General features: G+C 50.2%; 1 protein-coding gene across 1 annotated transcript; it reads left to right on the top strand.

Moving 5' to 3' along the window:
* The first annotated feature begins 4,387 nt into the window (after positions 1-4,387).
* On the top strand, positions 4,388-10,524 carry CCK (cholecystokinin). The gene is made up of 3 exons (XM_082346059.1): positions 4,388-4,998; positions 6,076-6,291; positions 10,105-10,524. The coding sequence occupies exons 2-3, from the start codon at positions 6,078-6,080 to the stop codon at positions 10,236-10,238; spliced, it is 348 nt and encodes a 115-aa protein (XP_082202185.1). The 5' UTR covers positions 4,388-4,998; positions 6,076-6,077; the 3' UTR covers positions 10,239-10,524.
* The last annotated feature ends 10,572 nt before the right edge of the window (positions 10,525-21,096 follow it).

Raw genomic sequence — 21,096 nt, 5'->3', positions numbered from 1 at the left:
ATACTCTGTAATTCAGCAACTCCACCTCTAAGAATTCATCCCAAAGGTAAAAGTGTGCATGAGCAGTATGATATATATTCAAGGAGCCTCAGTTATAATTGGAACATATTGGAAGCTATTTAAATTTTTATCAGTAGGGCACTGGCTAGATGAATTAAGGCACATCCATCCAGTGGAATGTTCTATAGAAACTGAGGTAGAATTATGCCAACAATACAAAGTGACCTCCAATATATATTTTAAGTGAAAAAAGTAAAGCAGAGAACATTACATATTATGTGCTTCCAAGTAGGAATTATTTTGTGTGTGTGTGTGTGTGTGTGTTTGACACTAAATTGGTTTGCTTGTATGTCTGCGGAAGAATTCACTAGAAACTAGAAGAACTCCTTGCTTCTAGGGAGGGACAGGGGCGAGGGGGAGACTTAGTTTTAACTATATACCCTTTTCTACCTTTAAATTTTTGAATTATGTGCATTTAATACCTATTCAAACCACTTTAATTTGTAAAATTAAGAGCCTTCCCTGATAAGGCTGTCTAGGAACAGCTGTGTCCTCAAGCATTAATTTGGAGTAGGAGAAACAGCCGCCATTGACCAGTAGGCGGGGTGGTAGGTGGGACGTGTCTCTGCTGGAGGCTGGGACATTGCAGGGACACTTGCTCGTCCTCTGCTGCGAGGGGCCTGCTTCAGAGGGAATCTGGATCAGCAGGACCTCAAAGACTTCAGACTGCCCCTCAAAGAATTTGTCTCCCTGTTCATTAACTTTTCCCAATTATGGCAACAGAGGCTGCTCTTAAAACTTCTACAAAGGAAAGTGACCCAAAAGACGGGCCTGGAGACACTGGTGGATGGTTTCCCAGGCAACTACAATTCCTGTTGGCTTTTCAGTATTAGTTTGAAAAGCAAAGGCTCATTCTGCATGCGGGGATCAATGGGCTGGGAGATGACCTCTCTTCTTTCCTGTCATCTATTCAGGAGGCGACCTCCCATTTCTGGTGGCTCTTACATCCATGGCTAAAAGAAATGGTGTTACAAACAATTCCTGTGGCTATTTGGGAGTCCATGACCCAGTCAAGGGCCAACCAATGGCTTTTCATTCACCGCTATATGTCTTGTAAATCCAGTCAACTGAACTAAGAGTTGTTTCCTCAGTGAACATGTATTGATCACTTAGCATGTGTCCGGGTTCATTCTTGCATTGGGAGAATAAATCATGGTTCCTGTCCTCTGGCGTACTGGCAGATGAGATGTTCGTATAGATGAAGAGTTCAGTCAAATATCTACTGAACAACTGCTCTCCTCCCAGGCTCGGGGGTGCTGGTTATGATGTGTGTGCCTTGGGTTATCTCACAGAGACTTCAGTGGGATTGAGTCCACAGCAGTAACCCCCTCATTAACATGCACTTGATTTTCTTCTCTCTCTTCCCTGCTCCTTCACTCCTGCTTCCTTGAGATCACTCCCAAGTAATCTCCCTGCACCCAGGTGCTTGTCTCAGCCTTGCTTTTGTGAACACCTGAACTAAGATAAGAGATTCTGAGGGAACTCATCATTAGGAAAAGGAAACTGTTCACCATGACCACAGCTACGTCTTTCTTTTCTGTCAAATTGCTTCATGTAATGGCAGATGACATTGGCTATGTGGGCCTTTGGAAAATTCCAGGACAAATAATGGCATTTCTAATACAAGTTCAAGAGAAAACAATTCAAGATCCCAAATAGAAGCCTTCAAACACATTTCTAATCACAGCAAACATTTTCCTGACCTCCTTTAAATGGGGATCACTGTAACAAGTTTAAATTCCATGAATAATAAAGTAGGAGTCTCTAGTAGGTCCCTGGAAATTCCATTAAGTTTTGTACAAAAGCAAAATGGACATATGTCTTTGAGATACTTCCCATGTCTTTGAGATACTACATGGAAACGATCACATTCCTGTTTCAGGGACTGCTTTTGGGGATGCCTCCCCAACTCTGAATGGGACCTCACTAAAATTGTTTTCGCCACAATCAGACGGAAATTTCTAGATTCCAAACCAATAAACAGTCGCAGGTTTTCTCTCACCTCTACTCTCTCTCCAATGACACATCTGGATATGCTTCCCACCCTTTCAGTTCCCTGCATGAAGCTAGGGACCTTCCACATCATGTGGCATCTGAGTCCCAGCTGTGAGTCTCACTCAGTGATAAGAGGTTGGCTGGGGTCGGGGGGGGGGGAGGCAACAGAGAGGGCACTGCCCTTTTCTATTCCTTTCCTGAGACAAGGGTAAAATTGGGGTAAAATTTAATTGCCATCTCACACTTGGTAAAATAGAATAAGAACCTCCAAACAAGGTAAAATTCCATCACAACTTCCTTTGTCTTTGTTCGTACTGAGAAGGAAAACCATTTCTCCTTAACATGAGCAGTGAGGTCTACACGTCAAAGACCCTCACAGAGGGACCTCAAGCAGGGGTTTGCACATGTTCATGCATATACCCTGCCCAACCCCCCTCATACCCTCTCCCGGCTCTACTTTTCTCCTAAGCATTTGTGACCATCCATCACCTACTGCACCTGCTAATATTTTTCTTGTTTATTATCTGTCTCCCCAACTAGAATGGAAGCACCATGAGTGCAGGGATTTTGCCTGTTTTTCTCTCTGTTGTAATCCAACAGTGCCTGATAGACAGTTGGTATCTTCAGTAGTATTATCCTGAAATTAGACAAAAGCTTGGGGGCAGGTGGTTTATTCGGGAGATGATCCCAGATACCAGAAGTGAGGAAATGAGGAGAGGACAGACAGGACACAAGGAAAATTGTTCAATAAATGTTAACTAAATGGATGGAGGGAAGGGAGTTCAGTAACTGGCTTACCCTAGGGAAATTCTACAGCAGTGGGTCTCTAAGTGTGGTCAGGGAAGCACCACCACCAGCAGCGTTAAGGAACTTGTTAGAAATGCAGATTCCTGGGCTCCACCTCAGACCCACTTGAATCAGAAACTCTGGGAGGTGTTTGAACAAGCCCCTTAGGTCAGCGGTCCCCAACCTTTTTGGCACCAGGTACCGGTTTCCCGGAAGACAATTTTTTCCACAGACGGGGGTAGGGGTGGGCGGATGTTTCACGCGGTAATGCGAGCGATGGTTCAGGCGATAATGCCAGCGATGGGGAGCGATGGGGAGAGGCAGATAAAGCTTCACCAGCTAGCCCGCCACCCGCCACTCACCTCCTGCTCTGCGGCGGGCCCCTAACAGGCCGCGGACCGTTAGCGGTCCGCAGCCCGGGGGTTGGGGACCCCTGCCTTAGGTGATTATGCTCTATAACAACTTTGTGTTCTCAGACACCTCTTGGCCACAGTCACAAATCAAACGAGTTTCCCCAACTGAACTACACAGCAGCCTCGTGGGAAAACCACTGGAAAACATCTAATCTGCAGCTCTGTTTCAAAACTGTTGCCTTTTAGATTGCAGAAATGCAGCAGCTTCTAGAGTTCAGAAAGGGGGACGGCAACCAGAGGCGGCTCCCCGCCCAGCTCCCCGCCCCTCGCCGGCTCCCCACCCACCTCGACCCCTACAGTCCCACCATCCCGGGAGCTGAGTACAGATTCCGATTTTGAAAGAATCACTACCAAATCTTTCTCCGGGAGGGAAAAAAGGGGAAGGAGTGGAGGACCCCGGGAGGGGACGAGGGATGGGTGGCGACCCCCAGGTCCCAGGCTGGAAGGCCTCGGTGCGCTGAGGCTCCAGGGGTCTGTGGAGGAGCCTTGGCCGGGCGCTGCTCCTGTTGGCGCCTAGGTTGCCGACGGTGAAGTGGGCTGTCAGTGACTTTTGCAGGACGCGGCGAACCGGAGTACCAACTAGCGGACTCGAACACAAACGGCTTCAAGGCGGAGGTGGATGTAGACCCCTACGGCGCGCTAGCTGGGGGTCGCCTAGCTCCGGAGCCAGGGACGCGACCGCGCAGGGAAGGGCGCACGGCGGCCGCGGCGCCACCCGTGTCCCTACCAGGTGGTTGAGTGACGAGGGGCGAGGTCCTTATTTCAAAGCCGTTGGGGACCGGGCCAGGTGTGAGAGCTCGGGTGCTCAGGGAAGGTGGGAGTGGCGGACGCCGATGCCAGAGGGGAATGGGGACTGGGAGGCTTTGGGGGACACTCGCTGGCGCCACTTAGCCACAAGGAGCCGCGGCCACCGCGGGCAGGAGGTAGCTCCGCTGGGAAGAAAACACAGCCCTTTCCCAAACTCCGGGCGAAGCCCAATGGTGTCATCATCATTTTACAGCTATGTGAATCGGGGCCCAGGACGCCAGCAGCCAGCCGTGGCCGAGCCCTTTCACTGACCCGGGAACCCTTGCCCTCGGAATCCTGGAGAGCTTCGAGGGCTTTTCATGCGGCTGAGAACAAAGTGAAGACCCCTCTTGCCTCCCCCCGGAGGAAGCCCACTCTCGGGTCAAAAGAGCAGAGCTGCTTGGGATGCTCCAAGAGGGGCCGACACTTCCTCCATCTCAGGATTACACTTTGCTGACCCCCAGCCTGGTCTAGCGTCCCCTCCACCCCACCCCCAGTTTCCCTTCTGGCCCCTCTGGTCCCCCGAGCGGACTATAGGCGCGCGGGCAGCTTCTCCATCCCGGAGGAGGGTCCCCATTCCTAGATCTCCCGCCCTGAGAGGGGGAGCTTCGAGCTGGAACGGGCAAGGGAGAGGGGGTGGGCCCGGCTTGGGGAGGAAGCTCTCCCGACAGAGACGGGGCTGACGCCGGACACCCCGCCTGGGACAGGTTCACCCCGGCTCCGCTGGGCCATTGGCCCCTCTCTCCCGGCAGCCACCTCAATCTTTTTGTCGCCCCGGTTGCCGCCCTCTGAGCACGTGTCGCTACCCGGCTGCGTCAGCGCTGGGTAAATAGATGACTGGCCAGCGGCTCAGGCGGGGCTATTTAAGAGGCAGCCTCCTGCCCGCCTACCGTGAACTTGGCTCGGCTCCCCCGCTGCTCTGGCAGGAACGCGAAGCCCGTCGCGTCCTATTCCGAAGGTAGGTTCCCCGCTTTGGGGGATCCAGGTGCCAAGTGTCCTTCATCCAAGTGAAGAAGGGTGTCTTCACTTTTGTGCCCCTTCCGTTTCATTTTTCTGTTTTCTGTGTCTTCTTTCCGACAGCTCGAAAGACATTTCTTGAAGTCAGAAAGGACAGAGCGGGTGGGTAGAGCTGCTTTAGAGACTTCTACCCGCCGGCTTTGTTCTTCTCTCGCGCAGGCAACGCTGGAGTATCTATCTGTTTGCTCGGATTAGCATGCAAATTGCGATTTGCTAGATGTTACACATCGGGGCAGTCTACTTTGCAATCTTTTCAAATAAACTACCGAAAGGTTTTAAGATTTAAATTCATTTTCTGAATACTGCAGGAAAATTCAAGTCTTTGGGGGATAGAAACGTGTGTGTTTTATCTGCCGGCGGATCTAAAATGCAGCGGTGCTTGGCTGAAGCCGGATGACTGAACGCAGATTTCTGATTTTCTTTTTAAAAAAACCTGCCTGTGCTTTGCGTAGTGGTGTATTGCCAATTCCCATGTGCACCTTGAAGAAACTTGAAAGATATGGCTTTTATTTATTGCTCCCACATTTTAAACCGTGCTTCTTGGTTTTTCACCATTTATTTCCCTATTGGAAGCGTCTTAGCTCTCTGGAAAGGTGCTACTATTCCTCAGGGGTCTCATTTCTCCCCCAGAGTCTTCTCTTTAGGATAATTTTCACCTATCTTTAATCTCTTGCTTTTCCAGTTAGGAGAAGAGAGACGACACTCTGTAACACTTCCTCAAACTAAAGGAAAACAGAAGACATTCCTTCTGCTAAACAGGGCAGAGGACAGGGTCTCCCTCCGTCCCCCGCACCATTGCCCGGCCCCGGCTGTGGTTCCCCCAAAAGACGAGCGCGGTGAGCCCGGACGCGCGTGCTGGGGTCACGGCTCCCTCGTGCTTGCACCTGCCTGGCGGGTCCGGAGCCCCGCGCGTTTGGACTGAGCCCCCTTCTCCGTACCTCGGGGTGCCCGACCCTCCGCGAGAGCCCGCGGAGGCCCCACCTTTCCGTTCACGTCCCCTTCCCTCTGCTCTCCGCAGCCATGAACGGTGGCTTGTGCCTCTGCGTGCTGATGGCTGTCCTGGCGGCGGGCGCCCTGGCGCAGCCCGTGCCTCCCGCGGACCCCGCGGGCCCCTGGGCGCAGCAGGAGGACGAGGCCCCGCGGAGGCAGCTGAGGGCCGTGCGGAGAGTGGACGACGAGTCCCGAGCGCACCTGGGCGCGCTGCTGGCCAGGTACATCCAGCAGTCTCGGAAAGGTACGCAGGCCGCCTCCCTGTCTCTCCCTTCTGCCTCCAGTCCTGACCCTCTTTTCTACCGTGGGGCTGGTGGAGGAGGGTAACTCCTCCGCAGGAAACACGGGCAACACGCTAAGATGAAAGGTTTTTTCACTTTCTTTTCCCGAGTTGTGCTGCACTGGACAGTGCAGTTTTTCTGGACGTCCTCTGTAGCAAACTGAGAGCGAGGGTGGAGAACTTAGTTTATTCAGAGAAACCTTTTTAAAAAGCTTTCTTTAAACTTATGTTTGGCACGGGTGTCGCTGTTTAAGTTCAACACCATATGAAGACATGAAAAGATAATTACTGAGCAAATTACAGACTCAGAAAGGGTTTGCAGATCCACTAAACGCTCTCTACTGTAAATGAGAAGGACCCAGGAGCCACCCAGATACTGCACTTGGAAACCCTCTAGCAGGCAGTAATCAATGCTGAGAACGCTTGAGATCTGACAGCAACAGTTTGAAAAGTGACAGTGTGTCGATTTTCACCAAAGTATGTAACAGGAGGAAAGAATCAGGAGCAGGTTTGAGCTCTCCTCGGCAGTGATTTAAGATGATTACCCAGCAAGAGACGTGTTTGTTTTTATTTTGCTGTTGGAGAGATGGACCCAACTGCAGCAGGAGCTAAACAAGCCACACTTTTCTCAGCCTCAAAGTCTTTCTCCAGGAATAAGGTGATTCAGCAGCTCAGTAGCTGAGTGGCATACGGACAGCCCTGTCCCTTTCCTGGGCCTGGCTATCTCATCTATAAAGAGGGCATGAGGGTGGGGTTCCCCTCGGCCCCTTCCAGGTCTTTTTGAGATTCAGAGGGAGGCTCATTCATCTCTAGAATTCCTGGAAATCATGATTTGGACTGGGGCAGATTTTTTCCAACCAACTTTATCCACAGTGATACTGATGGTGTACACACTGACTGGGGAGTGGTATTTCAAACTGGACCAACACAGCTGGATAATAAACCACAGCTGCTGGGAGGGGTAGGGGGTGGGCTCCATTCCCATGAGGCTCTCTTAACCTGCTGGTGTGCCACGGCCTGGATTTGAAATTTAACTCATGGCTTGACGAGATGGGGAGAAAATAAAGGGCTTGGCTCTCCAGAATCTCCTATAATTCCATATGAAGGTGAGAAGGGACCTTTTTACCAGGGGATTTCAGAAGGAAAGAATAGAAGATGATTTGTTATATTTCATCCTCTCATTGGGAAATTGTCCCAACTACCATCGTCTATTTTGCTTTCCTGCTAATTAAACTGAAAGATGTGGAAATACTAGTCAGATGACAGAGAACATCTGAAAATTTGGGGGGGGTTCCTGCTGATTGTTTGCCTGAAAGTAGTTTAATATCTGTCCTTGGATATGGGTTGAATTTCAGCCAGCCCAGTCTGAAATATCCTAGGCTTTTCATTGACCATAATCTGGAAGCCCCTTCATACCTTCAAGAAAGATCCACCAGAAACATGAGTTGTGGGTAAAAAAGCCAATTACCAGATGATTTCCCCAGAACTGACACTCGACAGTGGCTTTAAACCACAAATCTTAGCTGGAAGGTCCTTCCTGGTGCCTCTTCTCAACCCTTTGCCTTCAGCCTGCCATGACAAACAAACTCATATGGGAATAGCTGTCACTTGGAACTTTAGCTGCCAACACCAGGATCAGCACTAGCTAGAAAATAATCATGCTCTTCTATTTGACAAATATGAACTAGAAATAAGTATCTACATCTATAGAGTTTCTTTGTTTTACACATTTTGAGATCACAGTGAATATTTACTCAACTATAGTATATATTATGCTTAAAGATTCCAAACAAGATAACGCACCCTTTGGGGAGTGCTCAAGAGTTTATCATTAGAAACTGTCTGTAGAGCTTTCAATGATCTGAGGAGAAGCAATTCTGTTAGTGTACACGTGCCCCAAGCCCAGCAAAGCCCGGTGCTACATCTGTATTGTCTCTCTTCATCCTCACAACAGCCCTGCGCAGTAAGGTCTATTATCCTCATTGTGTCAGTGTGGAAGCTGGGATTCTGGAAGACTGAGTGACCTACATGAGGTAGCACATCTAGGCAGTATCAGGGCTGAGAGTCTATTCAAGTCCTGCCCTCCCTGGAAGGTCTGGAAGCCATTCAGCTTCCCAGCTGTACTGCCCATTATGAGTTTTAAAATTTCAAGGAGCCCGGCCCTTCAATTGTGTAAGTCGGGTGTAAGTGCCTACTCTGTCCACTAAGTGAGTGAGGACTCTGGTAAATGCGCAGAACCATGTGTGGAATGGGGAAATAGTGTCACAGGCGCAGCTTCCGTGCTGTACACAGTGGCCCCACCAACCACTGAGGCTGCTGCTCACATCAGAGCTGCCCCCTTGCTTCCATTAGGTGGAATTCCCAGCTGTGCCCAGCCCTCAGAGGGGGCATTCAGCAGCAACAGGCAGGAGGATGGGGCATATCGCCGTGTGACTGTGCACAGATAACTGGGTCTGAGAGTTTTGCTGAATGCAAGGACTAATATTTCACCTGAAAGGTGTTGAACAATTAAACAGCAGGGGCTGTTTTCCCTCTGCATAGACTGGGGATGCCTGCAAAAGGGCTGGAGTGTGCTAGGGTGACACTTAGTTCCAAAGCTGGGAATTAATGGGGGGGCTGGAGAGAGAGGGGAGAGGAAGAAAGGGTGGGGATGTAACCTGCTCTGTAGGGTAATTTAGCTAGCCTTATTTGATTATCCAACAAGACAGAATACCTGCTTCTGCACTGTCATCAATGAATAAGCCGTGGTCTGACTCGATGCAGCCTGTGGGCAGGAGTTGGCAAGGGCAGCCTTGTGCAGAAGAGCTCAATGCCAGCAGTGGGACCACGGTGGCTCCCAGTACAATGGGAACCATCGAGTGATCGTCCACCCCTCTGCCCTTGAAGCCACCTGGGCTTTGCCTATCGAGGTCCCTGAGGGACCTTAGGTTGTATAAGAGAAGGTATGATACTGATTTTCTACCCAGGAGGCCACTGTGTGTGATCTGTAGGCCAGGACTGTCACATGCCTCATCATGGCCCTGTCCACTCAACGTGAATCATTCCTGGACTCATCCTGTTCCTAAGGACTTAACTCCCATCCCTAAGGACCCATTTCAGGTTCAGTTATTGCATTTTGGTCAAAATGGCTGAATTAAATTACCTCTTTGTTCTGCCCACCCTTCTTTGAGTGTTACCGAGGTGCTGAGATTTTAATCTGATGGTGTGCCTTTTTCTCAATACCATTTTTTTTTAAAAAGAAGGTAGCTTTCAAATTAATAATTTTAAAACAGTATTTATCTAGCATTGGGACTGGATTCCATTTTTAAAAACACATCCTAACATCAAAATATCGTAATTGCATTACCTTAAAAAGAGTCAGGCAGGCTCAGGGATATTAAGGGGTAAACTTTAGAAGTGGGTAGTACTGGGGAAATCCTGGGTTAGCACCTGCTGAGAGCCAGCTACATAAGGGAAAACACCCCTAGGAGTAGAAAAACCTAGGCAGGTCCCAGCTGCGAAAGGTGAGACTGAATGAATTCACCTAAATTCATACAGATCGCAAACCACACCCACGACTAGAAAAGACTATACCCTCTCTCCAGTTAAACAGACATGGGTCCTTCTCCTCGCTTAGATTTTGGCCCAGCAATCCCACTATCTTTATACTTCTTTGATACCTTTAAGAAGGTGCATGTTATGTATTGTCTGACCTTTTCTATTGTTTTCCTTTACAAACTGAACATGTGATGCTCTTAGATATAATGGTCCTGTTTCCTTCCTCTCTGCCCCTTGTAGCTCCTGCTGGCCGAATGTCTGTAATCAAGAACCTGCAGAGCCTGGACCCCAGCCACAGGATAAGTGACCGGGACTACATGGGCTGGATGGATTTCGGCCGGCGCAGTGCCGAGGAGTATGAATACACCTCCTAGAAGACCCAGCCTTCGTCAGCACAACAGGAAGCAAACTCCTGACTCAGAGGAGGCAGAATAAGAAAACAATCACACTCATAACTCGTTGTCTCTGACGTCTGACATTTAAAGTATCTATTTGTTAAGTGTTCAATGTGAAAAATCTGTCTGTAACGTTGTCCAACGCAACCATGCACCTTAGCAGAAATGTACAAGTGGAAGACAAAATGTTTCCCTCATCTGTGACCCCCACCCCCCATTCCTAAAGTGTTGCTATGCTATTAAAGTGATTTCATTCTGCCCCTTATTCCCTGTTTCTACCGAGGGCAAAGGGTCCTTTAGTCCTCAGAACATTCAAGGAGGGATTCCTGATGTATGGGGCCCAAGGAGGCATCCCTGTGGTAGATGGTCCCAGAAAGGGCTTGAGAAATGAGGGTCAGGCAGAGAGCTGGCTTCTCTACTTCAGGCCGGGTAGCCAGTGAAAGGGCCTTCTGTGTCAGCTCCACGGCCCAGCCCTGGCCACCCTGGGCCCTGGGCCCCAGTGGGGCACCATTGCAAAAAAACACCTGCCCAGCTTATAGTGCTACTTGTTTGTCTGGGTGAATCCCAGAAAGGCAGCTGGGGATGGAGCTTTCCATCAGCCCATCCCCACGGGGTGTTCTCATCTGCCAACTCCATCCCACACCAGGGTTTCTCTGGGGGTGCTCTTGGCCTTTAAACAAATAATGGGGCAGCACTGGTCAGCACTTTTGTATGCATTGGACCTCTCCATGGCCCTGTGGCACAGAGGCTATTGTCCTTTTACAAATGAGGAAACAGACTCGGAGAGATGAAAGTGACTAGCCCGTGGTTCCCCAGCTAAAGAAATTCACAGACTTGAGGGCATATGGCTCCTAGGTTAGCGTGACCTCCATCGCTCTAGCACTTCTCAGACTCTGGAGTGGGTATGAATCACCCGGAAATCTTGATGAACAGCACATTCTGACTAATCAGTTCTGGGCTGTGGTCTAAGCAAGCCCGCAGGTAATATCTGGTCCTGGACCACACTTGGAGTCACGACAGTATAGAAAAGAGTCTGTGATTACAACCCCTTGGGTCTCACCATATTCCAGAGATGTATTGCCGGGCATGTTCTGGGGGATCTGGTAGTTACCCAGAGCAGAAGCTCTCTTTTCGTGGGCCACTCCCTCTATTGGGTCTCTGCCGGGGTCAGCAGAGAGAACTAGTCCAAAGGGATGTCCAGGGATCATCTAACGCCAGCCATCACACAGCAGCCTTTCTGTACCTCCTGGCTGAGGCCCCCAGGAACCTAGGGTTTTATCCAGCAAAGGCTGCAGGTGGCCCAACGCAACAGGACATGCAGCTCCAAAGGGGACAGACATTGGAAAGAATGGTGGTCAGTTCAGTTTTCAAGGAAGGCATACTGCTCTTTGGTTCCATATCAGTTGGGCACCACCCAGTGACCAGTCTGGGAAGTAGATGGTGGTCTATGTGTTACTTTAGCTCTCAAAGTCTTTGATATGCTAATTAGGACCAGATTCAAGCATGCATGGCTTCGGGTGAGCCCTGGAGTTCATGAAGGACTATATGGGGTTGCTTTCTTGAGCTACTCCCTTTCTACGATCTCTCCCCAGTACTTTCCAGTTCCCTGGGGCTCCCCTTTTTGGTCCTCCACCCAAAAACTTGGGGCTCTGATTACCCTATTCTGCCACACACTGCCACGTTTGGGCCCATGTTCAGGTCCAAGTAGCAGAAGAATAGAGAGAGAAAAAAATAATGGGGATTGACTCCACCTTCTTGGGATCACAACTCCTCTGACCCAGGAGCAAGTTTCCCCTTCCTTAGAGTTTTGGCCCTGGCCAGGCTCATGACTGACTGCTACCACAGCAGCTGTGCGTTTGCCTGGGGGCTGTGGCATGAAAGAAAGAGAAGAAAGAAAAAAACAGGGAATGTTCACGCTCTCTGGCCATTAGGAATTCCCTTTTTCCCTCCTCGAGCCAGAACTAAGGGGCATCTCCTGGAGGTGTCTGTGGCCCAGACCCCACTTCTGGTCCTCAGCTGTGTTAGGTTCAAGAAAGGCCCCACCCATAGCCTTCAGGGACTATCTCTGCCTCCTCTCTGCCCACCAGGGCCTGGTAGTTTCTGCTGAAAATTCTAGCATCTTGATGAAATATTATCTCAAGATGTGCTGAAATTTAAAAACCCAATCATTCACAGCATCAGGCTATTCTCTAAGATTGGGTGCTTATTTTATTATCTTAATTTTGAATCCTTTACTATGACTCCCAAGAGGCTTCTGGTTTGGAAAATCTCAAGACAGCACAAGTGGGATTAGTGACAAGTGGGATGTTACATCTAATCAAGTTCCAAGACTAACAACTTTTCTACCTTTCCTTTCCCTGGCTCACATGCTGGTCTGGACACATGGAAGCAGGCAGAATCGGCAAGAGTTCAAGCCTTATCTGCCCTAACACCTCTGGACTGCAGCCAGAGTGACTCAGAGTGTTTGATCTTTTTCCAAGTTCCATTCTGGAAAGGATTCAACTGCTCTCTGGTATCACCTCGTGTGGACTGTTACAAGCTCTTCACTAGCCTGACAACATGTGTGGAAGTGCACCTGTGTGTCAGGCACTATGCTGATGTGGCAGGTACAATAAACTAAGAACTCCAGTGGGAGAGTCACAGAAGCACAGTATAATGTTCCAAGAATGATGGCAGGTAATATTCAGAGGCTGGGAGAGAGCAGCAGAGCTGGCTGAATTAAGGGGCAAGACAGCTGGGCAGCTGCCCCAGGAGCCTGTCTCAAAGAGACATCTAATCACCACTGCAGCATTGGAATCTGGGTATCAGTGAGATTCTTCATACTTAGTAACTTAGCTAACTGATGAAATGGGCATCGATTCCTCCTCTACAGAAGATGACAACGCCCTCAAGTGGACAGTTTTTTTAAAAAACCACTCCTGTGGGTGCCAGCTTCTCTCCATAGAGAAACACGTTGAAATCTGCAGGATTCAGGCCTGCTTCTCTTTGCCAAGCTGCTGGTTAACCCACCTAGTCAGCTGAAAATTTAAAACCAGATAATTCAGGCCCTCAGACTGTTATTCTAAGAATGGGTGATTTATTTTATCTTAATGTTGGAACTTGAATATGACTGCCAAAAGGCTCCAGGGCTTGGAAAATCACTCAATGAAACTGAAAAGAGAACAAGAACCACCGACAAATGAAATGCTTTTTGTAGAATTAAAACCAAGAACAAAAAAAGGAACTCTTAGATGTATTTTGAAGATAACTTGGTAACTATGGTTACCTCTAATTAGTGAGCGCCTCGTGCTTTCCAGATTTGAGTGGAGGAATACTGAAGTGAAAAACAATTCCAAATTATTAAAAATGTTAAGTTCCATTGAGTGCATGTAATGTACTTTTGAAATGTAATTTAATGTCTGTTGAATCTAGTAATTAAAAAGTTGGTCTTGCATTTTTTAATTTTATTTTTTTCTGTAACTTATCATTATTACATGTTACAAAAAATATTGGCCCCTGATAGATCAATTTAAAAAACAAAACCAGGGGGAACCTTCAAGATAGCAGAGGAGTAAGACGTGGAGATCACCTTCCTCCTCACAAATACATTAAAAATACATCTACATGTGGAACAACTCCTACAGAACACCTACTGAACGCTGGCAGAAGACCTCAGACTTCCCAAAGGCAAGGAAATCCCCACGTACCTGGGTAGGGCAAAAGAAAAAACAGAGACAAAAGAATAGGGATGGGACCTGCACCAGTGGGAGGGAGCTGTGAAGGAGGAAAGGTTTCCACACACTAGGAAGCCCCTTCATTGGCAGATACGGGGGGTTGCCAGGCGGAAGCTTCGGAGCCGCGGAGGAGAGCGCAGCCACAGGGGTGCGGAGGGCAAAGCCGAGAGATTCCCACACAGAGGATCGGTGCCGACCAGCACTCACCAGCCCAAGAGGCCTGTCTGCTCACCCACCGGGGCGGGTGGGGCTGGGAGCTGAGGCTCTGGCTTCGGAGGTCAGATCCCAGGGAGAGGACTGAGGTTGGCTGTGTGAACACAGCCTGAAGGGGGCTAGTGCGCCACAGCTAGCCGGGAGGGAGTCCGGGAAAAAGTCTGGACCTGCCTAAGAGGCAAGAGACCATTGTTTCAGGGTGCACGAGGAGAGGGGATTCCTTCTCTGTCTGCCCACAGAAGGCAGAGCACTGCCTAAACGAGCTGCAGAGATGGGCATGAGCCGCAGCTATCAGCTCGGACACCAGAGACGGGCATGAAACGCTAAGGAGCATTTCACCTCCTGCAGCCACCAAGAAGCCTGTGTGCAAGCACAGGTCGCTATCCACACAGCCCCGGGAGCCTGTGTAGCATGCCACTGCCAGGGTCCTGTGATCCAGGGACAAGTTCCCTGGGAGAATACACGGTGCACCTCAGGCTGTTGCAATGTCACGCTGGCCTCTGCCGCCGCAGGCTCGCCCCGCATTCCAATTATAACTACCGTACCCCCCACCCCCCAGCATGAGTGAGCAAGAGAGCCCTAATCAGCCGCTGCTTTAACCCCGTTCTGTCTTGGAATAGATCTTGGGGCCAAAACCAAAGCTGAGCCCCAGGATCTGTGTGAACAAAAAAGAGAAAGGGTAATTTCTCTGTGCAGCCTCAGGAGCAGCAGATTAAATCCCCACAATCAACTTGATGTACCCTGCATCTGTGGAATGGACAACTAATCATCCCAAAATTGAGGTGGTAGACTTTGGGAGCAACTGTAGGCTTGGGGTCTGCTGTCCATGACTGATTTGTTTCTGATTTTTATGTTTATCTTAGTATAGTTTTTAGCACTTGTTATCATTGGTGGATTTGTTTATTGGTTTGGTCGCTCTCTTCTTTTTTTAAAATTATTATTATTATTTTAAATAATTTTTTTCTATCTTTTTTTCTCCCTTTCCTTCTGAGCCATGTGGCTGACAGGGTCTTGGTGCTCCGGCCTGATGTCAGGCTTGAGCCTCTGTGGTGGGAGAGCCGAGTTCAGGACATTGGACCACCAGAGACCTCCTGGCCCCACGTAATATCAATCAGCGAGAGCTCTCCCAGAGATCTCTATCTCAACGCTAAGACCCAGCTCCACCCAACGACCAGCAAGCTCCAGTGCTGGACGCCCCACGCCAATCAACTAGCAAGACAGGAACACAAACCCACCCATTATCAGAGAGCCTGCCTAAAATCATACTAAGTTCACAGACACCCCAAAACACATCACTGGACGTGGCCCTGCCCACCAGAAAGACAAGATCCAGCCCCACCCACCAGAACACAGGCACCAGTCCCCTCCACCAGGAAGCCTACACAAGCCACTGAACCAACCTCAACCAGGAGAGTCAGGGGTCACATGCTGTCACTGCTACTCTGGGCCTTAGTGTCGCAGGTGACAGGTAGAAGCCCCTGGGGGGACCAAAGGTTTATACACTGGGGGGCTTGGGAGAACGACACATCTGTGGCTCTTCTCTTCTGAATAATGTCCGTAAACTTTAGCCTGCAGTTGTGAGTCTCTGCTACTGATGGCCCCCCGGTGCTGCAGCTGCCTGGCCCTAGAAAACCCTGCTGAATTCTGCCCTGCCCTCTGGCTCCCCTCAGGCTGGGGCTCTTCGAGAGCAGACCTGTTTTTCCTCATAGTGAGGCACCCTGAGGCAGGGCTGTGTCTCCCCTCAGAATGTGGCCCCTCAGTAGCAGTGCTGTGTTTTCTGAGAGTGGCTCCCTGAGGCAGGGCTGTCTCTGTCATCAGACTGGGGCTCCCTGAACTCATGGCTGTACTTCCCTTCAGAGTATGGCTCCCTGAGGCAGGGCTGGAGCTCCTCTTTTTTCTTTCTGGCCATGCCCCTCGTGGCTTGAGAGATCTTAGTTCCCCGACTAGGGATTGACCCCGGCCAGGGCCAGGGAAACAGTGAAAGCGCCTTACCTCCTGGTCGCTGTGTCTCCTCAAGGGCGGAGCTGTGTCTCCTCAGACTGAGGCTCCCTGAGGCGGGGCTGTGTCTCCCCTCAGACTCAGGGTTTCTGAAGCAGGGCTCTCTCTCTCCCTCTTTGACAGCAGGGCTGTGTTTCCTCAGATTGGGGCTCCCTGAGGGTAGGATGGTGTTTCTTTCAGTTTCTGGCTCTCTGAGGAAGGGCTGCATCTCCCCTCAGAATGGGGCTCCCTGAAGGCAAAGCTGTTTTAATCCTCAGATTTGTTTGCGCCCCCTGAGGCAGCTCTGTGTCTCCCCTCAGCTTCCGGATCCCTGAAGGATCGCTGTACCGCCCCCTCCTCACTGTGGCTTCTCGAGGACAGGGCCGTCTCCCCCTTAGACCGGAGCTCCGTGAGGCCAGGGCTGTGTTTCCCTCAGATTCAGGCTAAGGAAGGGCTGTATCTCCCCTCAGAATGGGGCTCTCTCAGGCAGGTCGGTGTCACCTCTCAGACGGGAGCTCCTTGAGGACAGGGCTGTGTCTCCCCTCAGATCTGGGTTCCCTGATGGAGCTCTCACTGTGATCCTCAAGGATTGCAGGGCTGTGTTTCCTCATAGTGGGGTCTCCTGGCGTAGGGAGGTGTTTCCCCTCAGAATGGGGCTCCCTGATTGCAAGCCTCTTCTTCCCCCTCAGCTTCCCGCTCCCTGAGCCAGGGCTGTATCTCCAACTCAGACTGTGGTTCTTGGACAGCAGGGCTGTGTTTCCTCAGCCTGGGGCTCCCTGAGGGTAGGGCTGTGCTTCCATCAGATTTTCCAGCTCCCTGAGGAAGGACTGTATCTCCCCTCAGAATGGGCCTCTCTGAAGGCAAGGCTGTTTTTCCCCTCAGACTGGGGCTCCCTGAAGTCAGGGCTGTGTCTCCCCTCTGACGGGAGCTCTGTGAGGACAGGGCTGTTCTCCCCTCTGATTCTGGTTCCCTGAGGGGGCTCTGTATCTCCCCTTCACTGTGGATCCTCACGGGCAGGGCTGTGTTCTCTGAATGGGCTCCCTGAGGCGGGGCTGTGTCTCCCCTCAGACTGTGCTTCTTGGAGAGCAGGGCTGTGTTTCCTCACAGCGGGGCTCCCTGAGGTAGGGAGGTGTCTCCCCTCAGACTTGGGCTCCTTGCAGTCAGGGCTGTGTTTCCCCTCAGAGGGGGGCTTCCTGAGGGAGAGCTGTGTCTCCCCTCATCTCGGGCTTTCTGAAGCAGAGCTGTCTCTCCCCCTCAGACTGTGGCTCTTCGAGAGCAACACTGTGTGTCCTCATAGCGGGGCTCTCTGAGGAAGGGCTGTATCTCTTCTCAGAAGGCAGCTCCCTGAAGGCAAGGCTGTTTTTCCCCTTAGATTCGCACTCCCTGAGGCAGGGCTGTGTCTCGCCTCAGATTCTGGGTCCCTGAGGGAGCGCTGTGTCTGCCCCTCACTGTGGCTCTTCAAGGGCAGGGCTCTTGAAGCCCTGTTTCCTGGGCTTGGGGTTCCTAATGCAGGGCTGTGTCCCCTATCAGACTGGGGCCACCCGAAGGCAGGGCGTTATCGGCCCTCAGGCGCGGCCTCCCTGGAGTCAGGGCTGTGTTTCCCCTCAGAGTCTGTCTCCCTGAGGCAGGGCTGTGTCTCATCTCAAAGCCGGGCTCCCTAAGGCAGGGCAGGGCCTCCCCCCAGAATGCGGCTTCCCCAGGTTCCCGTCTTGCTTGCTTTCCCTGGATCTCTCACATCTACTCAAGGCGCTGCTGAGCCTCCGTTCTGCTGGTCTAAGATGAGGGCCCCGCTTTCCCTCTCTGGTTCTCAGTTCTTTGGGACTTCAGAGCATGATTAGCCTGAACCTTGGGATCTGGTGTGGTGAGATCCCAAGTACCGCTGAACAAATACTTCCTCCAACTCTGGATTCAATCATAAAGAATAAAGATTATTTTTAAAAGGAAGATGTATTAAAAGTGGGGTCGGTTAATTTCAAAAGATGGAAATACAGTAACATAGAATGCTTTTTTGTAAACTATTTTAAAAAGGTGCTTTCCTCTGTCTCCTGGGTGTGGCAAGAGGATATTCGAGATGGTTTCCTCCCCATTCTATGCTCAGTTTTTTCCCTCATGCCCCAAACCTGCGTGTATGCCATGCCCTTCACGGTGAATGCCTGCCTTGGGTTCACCTGGTGAACTTAGACAGGTGTCTCTACTAGGACAGCTGCCTGCCTTGAATTACTTTCCAGGGAAAAGCACACCCACCTGATTTTAGGATTGGATCATCAGGGCAGGTTCCTTCAGGTCTTCTGCTGTCTCCAAGCACCCTCTACAGGCCAAAGAAAATAAATCCTCCCAGGATATGGGGTCTTCCAGCCAGGAGCCCAAATGTGCAAAAAATTAAATTTATTTTCTTCTAAATTTGCCTTAATCCCTATTATGATCTCCCAATCAATTCAGGTAATTCAGAATAATTTTCTACCTCCACCAACTTCTCCCCAGGAAGCATCTAAGTTATGTGCACCAGCTCTCATTGGAGCTTGGGGTAGGCACTTGCCCCACTTTCTTTATCCTGTTGGAAAGCCCCCAGGCCATACCTGCCTCTGCTCCCAGGCAATGTTTGGAAGTGAGTCCCACATTTGCCTGGCGCTAGACACTTCGGGACCTCCTGCGGATCTTTCCATTGAGACCCACTTGCTGCCACTTCTACTCTCCCTGTGGTCACTGCCCTGTGATGGGGGTAAGGAGCTGGGCAGGGGTTCTGGAACATCTCCACTTTCTCAGTCCCCCCCAGGAAATGAGCTCGCCTGTCCTTGTATCCCCAGACTCCTCTGGGGCTTCTCCCAGACCCTGGCCTTGGTTCAGGGACCGGGGAAGGCAAAGGCTGCTGCAGCAGCTCCCTCCTTCCTGCACCAGCTTGGTGAACCTGTTGGGGCCCTGGGAGGCATGGAGTGGGGCATGGGGGAGGGGGAGTAAGCAGTAGAAAGAAAAACTGGCTAGGTTTTCAATCCAGATCTTTTTGTCCTATACCAAAACAGATAGCCTTTTCTTTCTTCATAACTAAAAACCAAGACTTTGACATCTTTGTTTCCTGGTCCCATCAGCTGCCTCTTTGACAGCTTCCCTTTGGGCCATGGTGCCCTCTGGTCAAGCTCCCTGGGCAAGGGGCAGGGCTCAGATATACAGAAGGAAATTCGTCATAGAACAGGGAGGGGAAAACCAGACCACCTCGAGCAACCCTCTGCCACAGTCACAAGACAGAAGGATGCATTCATTTTTATATTTACAAAACATATAGTACGAGGGTGCTTCCCACCTTTTGGGGGTTCCTTTTCTTGCACCTTCCTTTTAAAAAAATTCTTATTTGCTTTTTCAAGAAATATCTGAAGGTGACTTGCAGAAAGACAGCAAGCCCCTTTATTTTAATCCTTTGGCTAGTCTCTCCTAGGAAATAGGACATGCTTTCACATAGCAGAGTACAAGGACTGAATTCAGGAAATTTAATATTAATACAATATTTTAAAATATACTCCCAATATTCAAATTTCTCCGATCATCCCAATCTTTTCTTTTACAGCATCTTTTCCAATTTGGGATCATGAATTGCATTCGTTGTCCCTTTATTCTGGAACAAGTCCTCTTTCTTTCATGACATTGATGTTTTTAAAGGGAACAGGTACATGGTTTTATAAAATGTCCCTCAATTTGGGTTCGTCAATTTGTCAACTTCATGATTCAGGTTTTGCATTTTTGGAACAACAGCATAGAAGTGCTGTGTCCTTCCCAGGACATCACACATGAGTGGTACCTGATACCCGTTTGTCCCATTTGGGTAATGTTCAGTTTGATAACTTGTTTAAAGTGGTGCCCGACAGGTTTCTCCACTGCAAAGGTATCTCCCCAGCACTTTGAAAATTAATAAACATTCTGTGGGAAGGTACCATGTATGTAGATATCCTGCTACCTAACAAATTCTTACCCAATAGTTTTAGCATCCACTGTTGTCTAAATGAGTTAGTTTTGCAAAATTGTGGTTTTTCTAACTCTATTGTCCCTTCTACTCAGCATTCTACTTAGAAGCATGCATTCCAGGCTCCTTTTCCCATCCCTCCTCCCCTTGGAATGCCCTCCCCACTTGGCAAATCCTGCCCATCCTGGAAACCCAGATCCAGGGTCACCTTGTCTCAAAGCCTTCCCCGCCCCAGCCGCCCCAGCCGCCCCAGCCGGTAGATTAACCCACCCACTCTCTGTCTCCACTTCAAGCAAGGTGGCTACAGCTACAGCTGTCTGGCCTCCCTGAGCCCGAGACAGGGAGACACTGGGGAGGGGAACCCACTCCTCCCACGGCAGGACTCCCACCCGAACTCCGCCTGATCTAGCACAGTGGTTCTCAGAGCCTAGTGAGCCCCAGGAACCCTTGCCAGGCTTGGTGAAACACATACCTGGACCCTACCCTTGGGATTCTGATGCACAACCCCAAAACCTCACTGGCTTAACAACAAAAGTCGGTTTCTCCTTCAGAGCATATGTCAAATGCTAGACCGCAGGGAGTCTGGTCCACACGGAGACCCAGGATAATGGTGCTCCACCAACTTGTGACGCCATCATTTCAACATGTGGCTTCAGAGCAAGAGAGGAGCACAGAAGATCATGCGTGGACTTTTCTCTGCTCACAGCTCACTGGCCAGAGCTAGTCCTGTGCCCTGCCCACTGCAAAGTGACTGGGAAACATGGGGATCAGATGGGCCATTTGGTGACACTGGTTTCTCTGCCGTAACCATGCTCCCCTTCTCTACTGGCACACAGCCATGAAGGCCTTCTCTCTGTTCCTCAAACACACCACATGTTTTCCTACCTTTGGGCCTTTGCACCAGCTGCTCTCTCTGCCCAGATGCCCGTGTGCCAGATCTCACATGGTTGGCTCAAATGCCACTTCCTTGGAGAGGTCTTTCCTG

This window comes from Balaenoptera borealis, assembly GCF_965194805.1.
Source record: "Balaenoptera borealis genome assembly, chromosome: 12".
NCBI classification, from domain to species: Eukaryota; Metazoa; Chordata; class Mammalia; order Artiodactyla; family Balaenopteridae; genus Balaenoptera; species Balaenoptera borealis.
Note: the sequence above shows the minus strand (reverse complement) of the source record. Positions and strands in the feature narration are given on the sequence as shown.

Coding starts and splice junctions, on each gene's coding strand:
- CCK (XM_082346059.1), top strand. CDS start 6,078: ATGAACGGTGGCTTGTGCCTCTGCGTGCTGATGGCTGTCCTGGCGGCG. Junction 6,292..10,104: donor CATCCAGCAGTCTCGGAAAG/GTACGCAGGCCG, acceptor TGCCCCTTGTAG/CTCCTGCTGGCCGAATGTCT.